Source organism: Amphiura filiformis, unplaced genomic scaffold (genome assembly GCF_039555335.1).
Source record: "Amphiura filiformis unplaced genomic scaffold, Afil_fr2py scaffold_31, whole genome shotgun sequence".
NCBI classification, from domain to species: domain Eukaryota; kingdom Metazoa; phylum Echinodermata; class Ophiuroidea; order Amphilepidida; family Amphiuridae; genus Amphiura; species Amphiura filiformis.
Window position 1 is genome coordinate 283,801 of NW_027305495.1, and position 18,004 is coordinate 301,804.

General features: G+C 36.0%; 1 protein-coding gene across 1 annotated transcript in view; it reads left to right on the forward strand.

Annotated features, from left to right (window-relative positions):
* The window catches only part of LOC140143882 (ATP-binding cassette sub-family C member 5-like), a 44,785-nt gene that overhangs the window by 824 nt on the left and 25,957 nt on the right, over positions 1-18,004 (forward strand). The window contains exons 2-6 of the mRNA XM_072165708.1: positions 608-755; positions 2,973-3,206; positions 9,814-9,987; positions 11,592-11,739; positions 14,102-14,250. Of these exons, the coding sequence (XP_072021809.1) occupies positions 608-755; positions 2,973-3,206; positions 9,814-9,987; positions 11,592-11,739; positions 14,102-14,250 (853 nt within the window). The remainder of the gene's footprint in view (positions 1-607; positions 756-2,972; positions 3,207-9,813; positions 9,988-11,591; positions 11,740-14,101; positions 14,251-18,004) is intronic.

The following is an 18,004-nucleotide window of genomic DNA, read 5'->3' on the forward strand; positions in this document are numbered from 1 at the left end:
AGGGTCAAGATATAGCTTGATCACCATCGACGGTTGAGTGCATAGCAATGTAAGAGCTGTGGAGCTTCTAGTTGAAATATGCGCCTCTTTGATTGTTTTTACCTCAAGTGTTCCCTTCATCCAATTTTTTTTATCAAACGAAAGCCAACACTTCCCCCTAAAAACACTTTCGTCACTAGGTCAACAGATACCACAATTCAATGTAATAGCAAGGCGAATGTGGAAAAGTTGTTGAAAACTTCCTATCCAAGCACATTTTTTGACCAAAGTGTAGGTTTTAAAAGTCAAACCCTCAAGTGTTTCTTAATATGTTTTTCAATATCATTAAATGAAAAAGCAGACTTATATTGTCCATACTCTGGCGTCACTAGTATGAGCAATGGTCAATTCTCTTTAAATTGCAAATCTTGTGCAAAAATTTACTATTTTCCCCTGTTTTGTCATACGGTTGTAATTTCAATGAACTATGACTTTACTAAAGAGCGCTAACAAATTGATATGCAACTTCAAATTAGCTGTTATAACTTAAGATGCGTAGGCCATTAGGCATATACACATACTATAAACGTATGCATTTTGTAAGATTAATTTTACTTCTTTACTTCAGGCTTGAGACAAGATGGGCTCATTTACTTACCAAGCATGGAAGTAAAGATGCGTCACTATTCAGTGCGTTGTTATATATCATGCGAAGCCTCGTCATCTGTAGTACAATCGCCCTTGCCATAGCAATCAGTGCAAATTTGGTCTCTGCGGTGAGTAATAGAATTTGTTTGTTTGTTTAAACGGCCGCTCCGTGTGGAGACGTCTAACAAAATGCTCAAGCCAGGCTAAAAAGCCTATATACGCATATGCTGGCCTGTATGGAAAGAGAAGTGAGAAACAGATTTGAAGACAAAGAACAAGGAAAAGAAGGCCACTCCCAACAATCAAGTTAACAATTTTACTGTCAGCCTTTTGGTCAAGAGAAAGGAAGTGCTTAAGGGGGTACTACACCCCTAGCCAATTTTTTTTTGCTTATTATTGCGTTTTTCTCAAAAATTCAGCAACTCAAGGCAATTAGTTTTGATTTATTGATCAAATATTGGTTTCCCTCATTTTTGACTGTAGCTCCACAACTGTTGTCTGTGCTGAAATAAAATTCCCAGTGTAGCAGTTGTAGTCCTTGCCCCTATAATATACATATCTTACTTGTCACCAATGCTCTATATTTTTTGAGAAAAATGCAAAAATAGGCACAAAATTGGGCAGGGGTGTAGTACCCCCTTAAGAGTATTCTGACTGTATTTCTGTTTTTGTCCCTGCGGAATAAATCCAAGACAGGACTAAATGAGCGCACAGTTTTTGTGTATGTGGAGGTGTACAGCCTGTCTCTAAAAATGTGCAAGTGGAAAGCGCCATCCTAGGAAATACTGTTGTGACATGATGCTTACATCAACGTCAAGGGAGCAGTTCTAGCTTTCAAATACCGTTTGTTTCATTCATTTTGGTTTCGGCAATCCAGCGATCTGCTTCACTAAACACAAATGTGTTTCGCCATTTTAAGTCATGCACAAAGCGTGCGTAAGAGGGGAGGGTAACAATTGTGAGCATGTGTGGATAAGAAAAATGGCGATTTGTTTGAGCAATAAAAAAGGGAGTGAATAATTATGGTATTTTCCAGCATTTTATTCATAACAGTTGATAAAATTTCAATGAAAGTTATACTTTGCCGTGGGGGAAGCAGTGTATACACCTGTACTGCGATATCCAAAGAGTTATTTGGATATCTACCCAGCAAACACAAAACGTTTTCGACATCATTCGCAAAAGGTTAAAAAAGGTTGTCAGAAAACGTTTAAATAGCTTAAACAGCTTAAAGCCGTATCATACTAATGTATACAGATGCTTTTGAGTCTTTTGAGTCATATAAAATGTATCTATTTCTGACAAGATTGTTGGCGCTATTTAGATACTGGAAATTACTCTTTCAGGCTTTTAATAAAAATAATTCCTTTTATTTTTTTGATGAAATATGTAATATAAAATGTCTTTGTTGCTTGTTTCACCTATTCCATCTGTTTAAATGGCAGTATTGATTACCTACCCCTTGAAATTAAGAAATATGATGATAAATAGCGCCATCTATAGTTTGCATTTTCTTAATAATGAAGCCAATTCTATAGATGAGGTGACATGTGTTTACATTTGATACGCCCTCTGTTGGTCTGTCATCAAAACTGTCAGGCACAAAACACTATAGTTTACATGGAAGAAGTTGATTTGGTTTCAAAGCAAATAATACAAAAAATGGTATCAATCTTGTTTATAAATGCATTAAGCTATATACATAATATCACACAAAACTTCAAAGGTTTTTAAAAGTTGAGTTTTAAAGAGATTTATGTGGTCTGTCATAGACACTTCTGTGTTATTTTGCCTGCTTTGAAACAACAGAGGGCGGTCCGAATGTAAACATGTGACATCATAGGTCACCTCATCTATATACATCGAACAACCGTGATGAGAAGCCAATGTGCAATCAAAATGAAGCATGTACATGAAAATACCAAATAAATGAGACTTGTAGTTTCAGTTTCATCAGTTTCATTTATTTCACCATGTTTTTGTACAAGTACAATGAAAGAGAACTTAGTAATTACATGGCGGGCAAACCAAAAGGAGTAGTATGGGTCGTGCATGTACTCTTCACCTCTGTATAACCCCATGGGCAGTGGGCACTACTGCCTTTCTTACAGTACCTCTGATTGGTTAATTGCATTATAATCATCAGAGTAACCAATTGAAATAGATCTTAATTAAAGCCTTGCGTCATACTATACTGACCATACTTGGCATATCTCTGATTGGCTCAATCATCATGACATAGGCCTTTTCCAACCAATCAAAGTAGTTCTTAGAGGCCAATATTTCTACAGGTCGTGCACGTGCCTATGTGTTTCAATAACTTGTTGTCAATCCATTTATTTCAGACCGTCGTAATGCGTAGACTCATAGCCTTTACACAATCACCTGAACCTGACTTTATTTATGGCTCTCTACTAGTTGTTTCGTTCACAAGTCTCCAATTCACAAGGGTTACTTGTGTGAGTCTTGCAATGTACTTGAATGAACGTGGGGCGGGAAGGATACGAGCAGCATTGGTGGCGATGGTTTATCATAAAATATTACGATTGCGCAGTTTAAAGGGAAAATCTGTAGGAGAGGTAAGCTACCGTTTATTAAGTAACGTAACCAGGACTTTTTCAGTGGGTGGGGCAAAAGGTGAAGTAGGGAGGGCACTCACATAGGGCTATTGTTTTTTGATAGGGGATTGCCACTGCCAGTTCTGAACGTGAGGTTGAACTGATCGGCCATACAAAAGAAATCTGTGAAAATGGCATCTTGAATCCCAATAGGGCTGTGAATGTGGTCCAGGAAGCTGTTTCATATCAGTGCAAATTGTGTCAATTGGACAACTGCTTGGTTACTGACATGTGTTTAGAGTAGAGTATTGAGGCAATCCTGTGTGTAATTTTGGTTAATTTTGATGGACAGGATTTTAAGATACGACCTTGTGAAAAATTATAAGTTTCTTTTTTGGCTTAGTGTAGTTATGGCAACTATTGCTATAGAAATCTCAGAATATTGAACAGCAACCAGATCATTACTCTGCTCTGTACTACATGTATACCCACGTACTGAAAAATCACAGCATTATCGCGCTGTATAAACATGATAAAGGAAACCCAACCTACACTACAAAATTCCTGGCCGCAGAGTAACGGAACTCTACAGTCACCTCCGCCGTCACTCCTTAATAAATAAGTTACCGTATGATTTTTTTTTTTTTTTTTTTTTTTTTTTTTTTTTTTTTATTCATTTTGCTTTTAGATTAAACAGGACAAAAGTCAAATAACTTGAGAAAAAATAAACAAAAGATAGAAAGAATAAAAACAACACACACAAATACAAAAGCATCTCTTATATCACTAGTACAATACAATATTATGCATATTTTTAAATTCGTTTAAATACTTTGTTTGTTTTGTTTGTCCGTGGGCACATGAGAAAGACAATAATAATTAATATGTTATATTTATATATAATTACTTTTTTGTTACATTATTTTCTTACACAAAACCTTCCCATTTCATACGAAAGATATTCAATTTATTTATTCTCTGAAAACAAGCTTTTTCTTCTTCAATTTTTTACTTAAAAATGTGAGAACGTGGCGATATATGGTTTTCATTTGAAAACCTGTTCCTAAATAAATAATACTTAGCACTCAGAATAATATAGTTAAGCACTTTGAACCTTGAATGTCCTTCCAGTCCCAAAATTATATCTTTATAACATAGATGTATTCGAGTCTGTATCTTTCCATTTAACCATGTCTCTATCTCCTTCCAAAAAGAGTTTATTTGATGGCATTCCCAGAACATGTGATCAATTGTTTCTTTATTTTGACATAAATGACAATTTTCGTTCTCTTTCAGATTAATAAGCTTTAAATAACTATTGCTTGGAATTATTCGATGAAGGATTTTATATTGAAAAAATCTCATTCTTTCTTCAGTGGTAATTTGAAAAGGTAATGTCCAAATGTATTCCCAATTTAGATTACCCAAATGATCAAACAAACGATCATAATAATTCTGATTTACTGGTTTTGTTGATTGTGACATGTTAAATTGTTTAGATACATCACGAGTTGTTAACTTCTAACGAAATATTTTTTCAATACTTTTAAGTTTACCCATATCTGTTTCAGAAAGTTTCTTTATTTCTAATTTCCATTCCCTTGGTAAACTATTTATAACACCGTAATATGTTACAAAATCAATACATCGTCCATATTTTTCACAAAGCTTTTCGTATGAATAAAATGAACCTTTATCATCTAATATATCTTTAATCTTTATTAGTCTTGTTCGAGCTCTATTAAGAGCCTTGTTTACATCTTTTGAAAACAACTTGTTATAACTTAGTGGCATATGCAATACATCTTCCAAATTGATTGTTTCTTTGTTATTACATTGTTTAAAATTTTGCCAGCTTAAAATGACTTCTTTGTAAAACTGGGGGAAATTTGCAGGAAAAACAGAATCATCAACATTGCATTGTAACAGGAACTCCAGACCTCCCATTCTATTAAAGAAATAATTTGGGACATCTTTCCACGGTGCATAACTTTCACTCAAAAATCTTTTTAGCCACATTATCTTTAATGCTTTGTCTGTATTGAATATATTTACCATCTCTATTCCTCCGCTTTCTTTTGGTGCAATTAAAACAGAACGTTTGATTTTTTCTGGTTTTCCACTCCATAAGAAGTTATACAGTATCTTTTGAACATCAGATAACACATTTCCACTCACATAATCTGTGGACATTAAATAAGTCATTTGTGAAATACCAATACTTTTTACTAATAAGACCTTTCCTCTAAGTGTTAGATCTCTTTGTCTCCAAATATCTAATTTGTCCTTTAATTTTGTGAGTCTTGGTTGAATATTATACTCATTACATTTTTACTATCATAACCAACAAATAAGCCCAATATTTTCACAGGTTCCTTAGTTGGTTTAATACCATAAACATAATCATTACAGTGTCTAAGACTTCCTATCTTCATCAATTCTGTTTTCTCCAAATTTATCTTCAAACCAGACAACCTTCCAAACTTATCTATTTCTCTTACAAGATTCTCCACAGATTTTGAATCGGATAGAAAAAAGGTTACATCATCTGCAAAAAAGGAGCACTTAAGCTCCACCCCACTTGGGAGTTCTATGCCATTAATATCCTTACATTTCAAAGTTATTAAAGCCAACATTTCTATCACACATACGAATAATGCTGTTGATAACGGGCATCCTTGACGAACACCTCGTGTCAGATCAAACCAACCAGTAGAAAACCCTTATTTATTACACAACTTTTAATATTTGAATAAAAACATTTTACCCATGAAAGCAGGTTTTGACCAAAATTAAATTTTTTCAAGGTTGCCATAAGAAAACACCATTCAACAGAATCAAAAGCCTTCTCCAAATCGGCAAAAAGCAACATACCAGGAATGTGGTTATCATTTGTGTACTGCAGAATATCTTCAACTAAACGAATATTTTCTCCAATATATCTACCTTTGACAAAGGCTGTTTGATGATTACCTATAATACTTGGTAGTACACCTTCCATTCGTTTAGCAATTGCCTTTGTACCTATTTTGTAATCGATATTTAATAATGATATTGGACGCCAATTTTTGATAAGCTTTGGATCTTTTCCAGGCTTAGGTAGAAGAGAAATTATTGCTTGTGATTGCGTTGTTGAAAGTTGACCATTTAAGAAGCCAAAATTTAAAGAGTCAACTAAAATATTTCCAAGCAAATCCCAGAAACATAGGTAAAACTCACTAGAGAAACCATCACTCCCAGGAGATTTATTTTTAGACATATCTTTTAAGGTTTTGTAACATTCGTCCAAAGTCAAACGCTTTTCACAGAGCTCTTGCTGTTGTGGAGAAAGCTTGGGAATCTCAATTTGATTTAAATATTCCTCGATATCTTCATAACCTTCACCATTTTGTTTACTTGAGAAAAGATCTTCATAAAAGACTTTGATTTCACCAAGAATATCTTTTGATGTTGTTTTAAGGACATTATTTACAAGTAATTCATCAATTCCCTTTTTTGAAACATTTCTTTTTTCCAAGTTAAAAAAATATTTAGAGCTTTTTTCTCCTTCATCATAATACCTGTCTCTTGATCTCACAATACTACCATTAACTTTGTATTTATATATTTCCTCTAAGTTTTTCTTCACTTCGGCATACTCGTGTACAATTTCTTCTTGAAGTTCATTATTTATCTTTTCTTCAAGATCAATTAATCTTTTATTCAAAGATCTTTCACGTGCATTTCTTTCTCGATTTTTGTGGTTGAATATGATATGGTTTCCATACGTAATTTGAACTTCATAAATTCCCAAAATTGTTGATCATTTAAGTTAGCATATTCACGTTTAACATCTGAAATGACACTTTTAATTAAATTATGATAATCAACATCTTCTAGAAGACTATTATTGAACTTCCAAAAACCCGGCCCACGAGGCTCGGTATCACTCAAAGAAATCTTCATAATAATTGTTTGGTGATCGGACATAATACTTGGTACAATATTACAATCTACTATATTCATTTTAAGCGACTGAGGTATAAACCAATAATCAATCCTTGATGCAGAATTGCGATTACGTGTTGACCATGTGTAAGCTATTTTGGTAGGGTTTCTTGTACGAAAAATGTCTATTAAATTGTTTTTAAAAAGAAGACGTTTGAGGGAAATTCGGCCATTCTTATGCTCATCCTTAATAGTATTATTTTTAGAATTTCTATCCAAAGTGATATCCATAGCTAAATTCATATCGCCTCCTATAATCAAGTATTCTTTAATTACATGTTTTTCTATAATATTGCTTAACTGATCATAAAAGATAACTTGATCTTTGTCATTATTGGGAGCGTACACATTTAACAGGTAAAAGGTTTTTTTTTCGATACTAACTTTTGCTAAAATGAATCTTCCTTCCGAGTCACTTATCACTTGGTCAAACGTACATGTAATTGTTGGATTTACTAAAATAGCTACACCTTTACTATCGTTTGTTCCATGACTAAAAACAATATTACTTGACCATTCTCGTTTCCACTGTTTTTTTCTAAAGTTTTACAGCAATGTGTTTCCTGAAGGAATATAATGTCTATTTTTTCTTCTTCATATACATAAAGATTGCTTTACGTTTTTTACATTTCTCAACCCACGGACATTCAGAGATGCAACATTTATACACGACATAAATAAGAAGTACAAATAATAAAAATAATAATATTAAATAATAACGAGATTTGAAATAACAAAAATGTAATCAAAAAGATAAATCCTGATCTACTTGATCAGTTTAGAGGGTGTCTACCCATCCGAAAATATTACAAAATGTTCACCAATCAGTTCAAGAGTTCACCTTGCTTTTATAGCAAAGTTCTTTCAATAGTTCTTAATATTTAATGTTTGTTTATTTTCATTGTTTGCGCTTTAAACTTTCAGTTATGGTGTTGAGATTCACTTATTGATGCGGAACTCCGCTATCAAACTGTCTTTCATTATACTTGTAAACAGTATTGTGTCTATAATAATGTGTTAAGATTTAGTCTATCATGGGGTGCAGCTATCATTCTAACTCGTTTCCAGTTGGTTGATCATCACCAAGGTCTCGCTGATCATCCCTATGGTCTCGTTGTTCAGTGTGCCGGCAATTCCTGTGTATTGGGCCTGTATATTCTCCATAATCTCGACCGTATGTATCATCTGCATAAAAGGCGCCTTGTTTCCTTTTTTGTCCCTCCAGTAACCAGCGACAAACCGGAAATAAATTTTCTTCTTATACAGTAATTTTACTCGTTCAGAGAACGCCTTTTTCTCCTTTAAATCCTTGACCGTTAGGTCCTCTACCATGTGATAATTTTCATACTTAAGTTTCTCCTTCTTTTCGTTCATAATGTCCATTTTATCTTGATACCGGAGAAATTTGACCAAGATGTGTCGACTAACACCGTGACGAAACTTTCCATCTCTATGAGCACGTTCTATTTCGATGTCTCCTCTGTCAAATTGCTCCTTCAAAATGGTCTCCACTATCTCAAAGACATTTTCCCCTTTTTTCAGGGTACCCTATTATCCGTATGTTACTTCTTCGTGAATGTCTTTCAAGCTTATTAATGTGATCATGCAGCTCGGCGATTTTGCTTGTATTTGATACGATCTTTTCTTTCTGATTTTTTGCTATTATGTCCAGGCGTTTTGTGTCCTTTTTTATGTCTTTAATTTCCTCACCTTGGAAATTCACGGCAGCTTTAATATCATTCAGTTCCTTCTTCAGTTCCTTCTGTCCAGTAATAAGGGTTTCTAGCGACCGTTTAATGTATGCGTTTACGTCCTGATCCTTTGCACTATCGTTGCCAGTAGGCTGGGCATTAGCACTACGGGAATCATCGGCGAAATATTTACTTGTAGTCGGCCTTGGATCAGCTGCGTTTTGTTTAGCGCTAGTGTTACGTGCAGTACTCACATTACTACCGCCGCTGTTTGAATCACCCGCCGTATCATTTCCACCTTGATTTTTTTTTTTCTGGTATCCATTTCATTCGAAATTTTGATCAGTGTGTTCCGAAACTGCTAAATACGTCGACAGTATCAATATTTCTGATTCTGGTGATTATTTAGACAGTCAATTTAACGTTTATTCCGGACGGTGACACCCTCGCGTGCTTCATACCGCCGCCATGTTACCGTATGATGACCGATGGAGTCACTACAGGAGAGTAACCACACTGGAAACAAAGCAGTAGGGTACTATTAGTACAGTCTGTCTACTCTGAAGTACAAAGTACCGACGCAGACGCACACATTGTGCCGACTTTGAAGACACGCATACCTGCAGCAGAGACGCAGCACTGTGCGCTGTATACGCGGGCGTTGTCACTTTGTACTTCAGAGTGGACAAACTGTATAGTGCATTAGGGTCAAAATCGTTACACAAGTGACAAAAGTGACAAATTGTGTACCCAGGTTTGTATGACCCCAAAGTTTATGCAAATAAATGCCACTAAAATATGGACATTATTTGGCCATTTTGGGGCTAAAAACCCTAACCCTTGGTATGTACATATCATAGGCTCTCCCTCTCGCAGACAAAGAATATGCCCCAGGAATCTCAGCTAGGATTCAACATAGCACAAATGTTTTTTTCTTCCCTTTTCATCAGCTCATTAATCTGTGTACAAACGACAGCCAAAGAGTGTTTGATCTCTGCAAATATCTACCAATGGGAATTGTTGGAATTTTTATTTGTGTGTTCAGTCTTATTGCCTCTTACGTAATCCTTGGATGGACAGCGGTTCTTGGGACAACATCTTTTATCATGTTCTATCCACTACAGGTTAGTTCAGTGACTAAAAGGGTTAGGGTAGGGGTTGGGCTGCAGTCCAATATGAAATTGATACAGGTATACCTGTAAGGCTGTGAGTAGGAGTTTTAGTGAGAAAATTAAAAAGGTATTGGATGATAGATGGAATTTTGGCGGCATTGGTTGAGAACAAAAGTCAGAAACAACCCCAAAAAAAGCCTACAATGTTGTTCAATTAGTTTAATAGCTCTAAAATTGCTTCACTGAAAGACAAGTGATAAAAGTAGCGATAAGGCGACAAAAAACCCAGCATGTTCTGCAGGCAGAACTGAAGGACCTTTCAAGTAGGCTTGATGGGGTGTTTTTTATTATTTATTTTTTTAGCAAATAACTCTAAAAATCATCCAAATATGTAAATAAATTACTATTTTTTGTATAATGTTTTCCGTTTTCCCCAAAACAGCTGATTATACATGTTATATATGTATGCAACAATTTCTATCAATCTCCGTCTACTCTAAGCCAAAAAGTTGATTATATATATGTTGATCAGGCTAGGCCCGTAGAACAGGCTTGTTGTTTTCGTCGCCTATTTGGCAATTAGCATTAAATTCCTTTGGTCAACAAATTCGCACAGAAATTAGAGGTCTTTGGATGACAGAAGATGAGTTTATCCAAAACGAGCCTTTGGGGACCGTGGTGCTGAAAGGAGGGGGGGGGGCACTCCAACTTTGGAGGTGACGCGTATGTAGGGCTGTTAAGACCCCCCTTTTCAGCATCGCTGTCACCAAAAGACCCCATATTTTTTACGAACACATGCTCTGTCACCAGTAGACCACCTATTTTTCCATTTGATCTGTCACCCAAAGACCCTTACAAGTTCAATTTGAACAGCAACTTTCATTTATCACTGATTTTGTTACTTATTTTGAAAAAACAAAGAAACTTGATGCCATTTAGAACTAGAAATTCGATTTTCCAGGTTTCTGTGGCGCTGTTTCGGTTCTCACACAAAGATTCCATTTAAAAAAAGGTCATGTTCTCACCCAATGACCCCATATTTTTTTGCATTTTGCTCTCACCGAATGCCAAAAATCATGCTCTCACCCAATTACCCCATATTTTTTACATTTTGCTCTCACCGAATGCCCCTTAGTGCGAAAGTGTCAGCCCTACACCTATATCCATTTCAAATTGAAGTCCCCCCCCCGGGACTTAGCAATCCGATATATGTTTCAAAGTGCCCCCCTAAGGAGGGAAATAAAGAATACGATTAGATACAAAATAGTCAACTATAATAGTTTAACGAGTACATACCTAGTTTGATACTCATGACTTGTGGCTATATTACCTGGTCACAGTCGAATATCTTTCGCATCTTCACAAATGCATACATAAAGAAAAAGATTGTTAATATTAGGGCCTTATGCTGCTAGAGTACACATCATTTTATGTCTGTGTAAATATTGTTGAAATTAATATGTTATTCGGGGGGGGGGAGTTAAATTTGATTTCAGACTAGTCTTAAGAACTAAAATGGTGCGTTGAGTGACTTGAGTCCGAGTTAAGTCGAGTCATTTGAGTCGAGTCGTTACAATATTTTTCAATTGGTTTTGTTTGTATTTATTCATATACAGATGTTCTTGTCCAAACTGATAACTCACTTCCGTCATCGCTGCATTAAAATCACGGATAAACGTGTACGTCTCATGAGTGAAGTTATCACTTGCATTAAGCTTATCAAGATGTACGCTTGGGAAATTCCATTCTCAAAGCAAATAGGAGGTAAGATCACAACTCCATAACTATGATCATGACCCTATTTTCATAGTTTTAGTGGGGAGTAATAATTCCAACATAATTTCTTTGACTTATGTAAAAAAACCATTCTTGCACAATAATATCATCAGGACTGTTCCATAAAGCAAGGCACCACAATAAACCGAGACGAGAACCAGTACAATCTAAGTCACATCTGTGACGACCAGTTGATGGAGAAATCGTCTGGCAACTCCGTTGCTAAGCAGTGATCAACAACAGCTGTTCAGCTATCATCACATCAACAATAGCATTGAAAAAGATAGCTGGTATCTATAGCTTTCGCAACATCTGCACATAAGTGTGTTTAACTTGGACTAGTATATGAAGAAATATACTGTAAATGACCATGGTGAGCAATGTAGGTCAAAAAGATAATACACAATCTATATTTTATTCTCTCAATATGAACATTTAGAATTTGGTAAATAAACCATGAGAGTAGTCAATCATTGGGATATGTGTGTGTGTGTGTGGGGGGGGGTCTGTCTATCCAGCTATGCGTTTCGCCGCGCTTCGACGCATCGATGCGAAATTTCGGATATGGGTAGGTACCGGGAAGAGTATGTCCTTCGGCTGGTTTTAAAGGTCATCGGAGGTCAAGGTCAAAGGTCGTGGATTTCAAACTTTGTCCGATCGGGATCAAACTTTGCATCTTACACGTGTAAAGGTTGCATCTTATACGCGTAAGATTGCATCTTAAACGTGTAAGAATGAAGCGGGATTTTTAAATTGACGAATCACAGAGTAAGAAATCACCAGCAACCTCTCGCATAACAAACTTCAACCAATAATATGTAAAAACGTTTTGTGAGTTGTATTACCCACGATTTCTTATACGTGTAAGATTTGGATTTTAGTGATGGACGATACGTGATATTATTGGCGGCGTACCGAGGATAAGGAGAGCTCGTCACGTAAATGAGGCATTTTCTTACTTTGTATGAGTGCTACAATGTCGTGTATTTGTGACACGATCTGGTCCATGGGGGCCAAAGGAGGCATTTTTGAAAATTGAGTTACTATAACTATTACCCAATACAAACATTAAGCTCTCATATATTGAAAACACCAAAGGTCTAGCATAATTGGTTCGAAAGTTATGAAGTTTTTTTATGTCTATTTTCTTATGTATTTTATTGTTTTTTACTCCATATTTTTGCCTTTATCTCAATTTCAAATTTGCCGCCTTTGGCCCCCATGGACCAGATCGTGTCACATTTTATGACGAATCTCTGTCAGGAATTGTTCCTACTGTTGGTCCGTCATGGTCACATCCCGATTTATCTCACTTTTTGGCTACTTTTTTCAGTTATCTGGATTTTTCGACACTCGTCGTACCAGTCAAATCGGAATACCGGCCACCCCTTTCTTACGCGTATAAGAAATGCTATGGCGAGATTTCATTGGTTGAAGATGAATACGCGTAAGATGATAGTTTGTTTGGTGTTTAAAGATGGGTTCTTTATATATGATTTGTCAATTTAAGCATCCCGCTAGATTCTAAGACGTATAAGATGCGATCTTACACGCATAAGATGCAATCTTACACGTGTAAGATGCCATCTTACACGTGTAAGGTTACACGTATAATCTTACAAGTTTTTTGGTCCGCTTGGCCATTCATAGTAGGTTTATAGAACTAATAAGGGCTGGTGACTCAAATTTTTTGCACGCTGTGTGCGCATCCTTTTAATTAACAATAAAAATGTTCGCCCAATATAAATTATGTAATGCAAAGATTTTGCGCGCTCCGCGTTTTGGTTCCGGCAGTGAATAATTTGTCTTGCGTCTGTGTAGGCAGAAGAGGGGGGGGGCTAATAGGAATTTAGCCCACGATAGGGTCATATAAAATTTAGAAAACGAAAATCATCCCATTATCGTTGGAAAATCGCATATATGGCGACCATATTTTAAACGGCAAATCCCTACGCACAAAAATGCATCAGAAAATTTTAATTTGAATCATTTATCAGGGTTTCTAACTCACATCACCAAGCTCATTATGAATACCAGAATAATCCGCCTTGAAGCTATCAAAATATCACTCGGTATCTGGTTATCTCACACAACAACTCATGCAATCCCAGGTCAAATATAATCCAGGTTAAATCTGAGTCAAATCGATTTGGGAGCACCGCCACTTTTTAAAGATCAACTCTAGGGGTTACGACACACATTTTGATTCCCGTTACAGTAGCATGCTCCAGATGATGATTTTGTTCATATGTTTCTGATTTGATTTGTATAGTAAAGTGATGAAAATGATAATACAAAAAAGTGTTGAGGTGAATTTAAACAAAGTTACTGTTTCTTCAATAATTTTCAGCTATACGCAATCAAGAACGTAGTGTTCTAGAGAAGTCTGGCTATGTACAAAGTCTCAGTACTAGTATGTTACCTGTAGTGTCTATTATGAGTGCATCATTTACCATCATCCTTCATACATCACTTGGCTATGACATAGATGTACCACAGGTTTGTTTGTTTGTTAATATGTTTATTTTAGAGTATAATCAATGCCTCATTTCAAATGTTTAGTTTTAGTTTTTGTTTTTGTTTTTGTTTTGGTCACGTGGTGTCCTATTGTCCTGCCTAACCACTTGAATCACAAGATATCGAACTCATTGTTTCTACCTTTTGTTAAAAACTAAACATTTGTGATAGGCAGTTTCGGTTTTGGTTTCAGTTTCTTATAAGTGGTGTGACGAAGAAAATTATTTGATTTGAAGTTACCTACTCTAAGTATACAAAAGAAATGTTTAAATTTCGCAGTGCAATATTCACGAGGAGAGAAATTGAGCATGGTAATCTACATTGAAAGACGTGGTTTACAAAATCGAATAAGCCTAGGCTATTTCACCTGTGAGAAAATATAGACCATCGAAATATTTGCATTCGACATTACAAAAGCGGCGACTAAGTTGTTATAAACAAAATCGCGATATTACAAAAGCGGCGACTCATTTCGATTTGGATTTGGAAGATACCTTCTCTTAAATAACAGTATTGCGAACCACCAGCATACATAACTCGATGTAGAGAGTCTTTCCTATTCAGAGGAAATATTGCAATTACACACCTTATTGCCTTTTAACAATAACCATTGACACTAGCACATATCAGAGAAGATGTAAGAAAAGGAGGGAGAACATAATTATATCCTTGAGATAATCCCGTAGGTAATCCTGTTGCACCTATATATAGTCCTTTATTCTCAATTGGTGGGTTAACCAACAATTAACAATGAGAGGACATTCCTGAACCTCGTTCAGTTGGGGATGATTTGAAGTGACCGCCAATTATGACCATTTGATATTTAATACCAGCAATGTGAAAAAAAAAAAAGAAATAATGTTGTGCCAAAATAATGTACCCTTTTACGGAAGGAGCAAAGTTTAACAAGTTATAACTCCGCTTCTGCAGTACGAATGTGAGCGGCGAATGTCAGGTTATTATTTCCCAGTCTTTAAAAAAAATGCAGGCAGAGGTGGGAATCGATCTCGGTACCTCCCGGTTAAACAGCACTGTGCAAGACCACTAAGCCAACTTAATCCCAGTTAATCTTTGATATTGCTTAATGGAACAAATCGCGGAATTAAATCAGTAATAAAAAGAAGTAGATTCTTATATAGCGGTCAAATTAGATAAAAGGGGAAATATTTGTCCCTGCTCTAAAGAAAATATAGGTTAGAAAATTATCAAATAAATTTAAATTACAAATTTTTATATTTTATATTTATTTCTTTCACGAGATGCTGTCATAGCTCAATGGTAGAGCATCAGACTGCTTGGTTCGAGTCCTCCTGCCAGCAATGGTTATATTTATGATTTTAATGCTACGCTAAAATTTGTTCTATTTATTTATTTATTTATTTATTTATTTATTTATTTATTTATTTATTTATTTATTTATTTGTTTGTTTTTGTTTATTTATGTAAATAATTGGATATATTTGAAAGAGGTATTTGAGCAATTCGAAATTTTGATTTTATAATCCTATGGGGTCATCTTGAACCCCCACCCCTTCCAAATTGCCAAATGCACAACACCTATGAGTTTGCATCATGCATAATGATCAGTACGTCCAACGGTCATCATCATAAAAAAAAAACATTCTATGTATACCTGACGCCGGCAACTAGGCTACTATAAAAAAATAGTATCACATCTTTCCTGCTCAATCAAAATAATACTTGCAAATAGATCATAGTTTACTAATCTAATCCCGTATTATATAGACCTGTAATATCACCTGTAATATAGGTGATCATTGTTTACATGGTTTGTTATGGTTGGGATTAGTGTCCGATCTCTGTAATGTAATGTAAATGAAGCATATTGATATGCAGAAAGAATCGATCAGGGCGCTAGCTTTATTGTCCTATGAGATGTAGGGCCTAGTGCGAACTGTCCACGCTGATTGTTCATTTAGTATCATAATCTATTAGGGAAAGATAAACACTATTCAAAATATCAATAGATAAGAAGAAAGGGATTTAGAGATTTGTAATTGAGTCATGCATGATTTAACAGAAGGTTCTTTCCAAAACCCAAACGTAATGTGGAGTGTTATAAACAAAATCGATTCATGTCCTTAATCCCATGTACCATAATCAATAGAAGGCTATGACTTCCAATACAAGCTGATGACTTTTACTGAAGCAATTTTTACTGGAAATTAAAATAGAAGATAGAGGGGGAAAGAGAGAAGATAGAGGGGGAAAGAGAGTTTGTGTGGGGGAAAAGAGAGAGAGCGAGTGTGTGTGTGTGTGGGGGGGGAAGTAAGGACAGGGAGAAAGGGTAACAGATGGGAGAGAGCATTGGAAGTGAAAAGGAAGGGGGGAGAGCTCGAGATAGAGGAGATATCGAATATAGGGGAAGCGAGGAGGGGGAGAAGGAGGCACTTAAGGAAGAGGAGGTTATATAAGTGGGGGGGGGAGATGGGAGCCTAGGTAAGAGGTATGACTTGTGCTTACCGGGGATAATAAAATAATTCATAATCAAATCATCTCCATGCATCGTTTATGTTTCATACAAACAAACAAAGATCCCACCCACCCCACCCCTCAATATGAATACGTGCATGTATCTGATTTCTAGGCCTATAACTTGGGGTGTAATATGCCAACTTCGACAGAGAGCATCACCTGTCGTCCGCGGGGCCGGGGATAGATTTCCGATATCAATCATGATAATAATTATGTTAGCACAATAGTATACTTCTGGTTAGGCTATTGTATACTTCTGGTTATATACCCACCCAGCATAATAGTTTTATGATTGCAGACCAGTTCATCTCCACATTTTAATCCCTTGATTTTTGGTTTCTGAACAAAAGAGAAATCAAAACTAAACATTTGAAATGAGGGAATGTGAAATACAAATGATATATCCTCCGAGCGTACATCAGTTCTCGCGCGGCTTGTTTATGACCTAATAGCCGGGCATATGTTTATGCCCGCCTATCGACCAATCACGCATGCTGTTGTATAGCGCGTATGTATGAACGATGGTTAAGTCACATTGTGTGCAGTTCGAGATGAATGGTATAAAGAAGATTCAAAGTACATGTATTTTCAATGCAAGCATTTTCTTTGCTTTACATCAGTTGTTCGGATCAAAATTAAAAGGGGTGAAAACTAACATTTTGTGGCAAATAAATACAAATCTATTTTTATGGAAATGTTACAACGTGGCTTTACCCCATTATGGAACTAGCATCTTCAATTGTCCTGTAACAAAGAACTATTGTACTTCAAATTGTCCTGATCCGGGAAGAAACTCGGGGAGCAAATAATGACTGCGAAGGTTCATTGTGGTAGATCTAGGGTGTACACTGCTTGGCTGCAAGTCCCTGAATTGTAGTTAAATAGTTTTTGAGTCATTTGGGGCTATTAATGGTCAGTGCGTAATCTCCTACACAGGGAGTGTTCATTTCAAATGGAGTATCAGGTAATCCTATTGAAATTTACACTCCCAGCTGTGTCGAAAGTTAAGGTCATGTCTTCCATGTATGGATTTCAACTGGAATAGAGGTTATCCACTTTACTCATGTGTGACTTCTAACAAACGGCGCTGGTTCCCGTAGTATTCCTCATTCAAACCAATTCAATGCACGACCTCGGAGTTACCTGCATGACTTTGGCGGGCTATTTTGAAGCAATCATGGTTGCACATGCATGTAGTTCTTTTGAAAGTCCTATTAAAACAAGGTATAGCAGTCTCTGA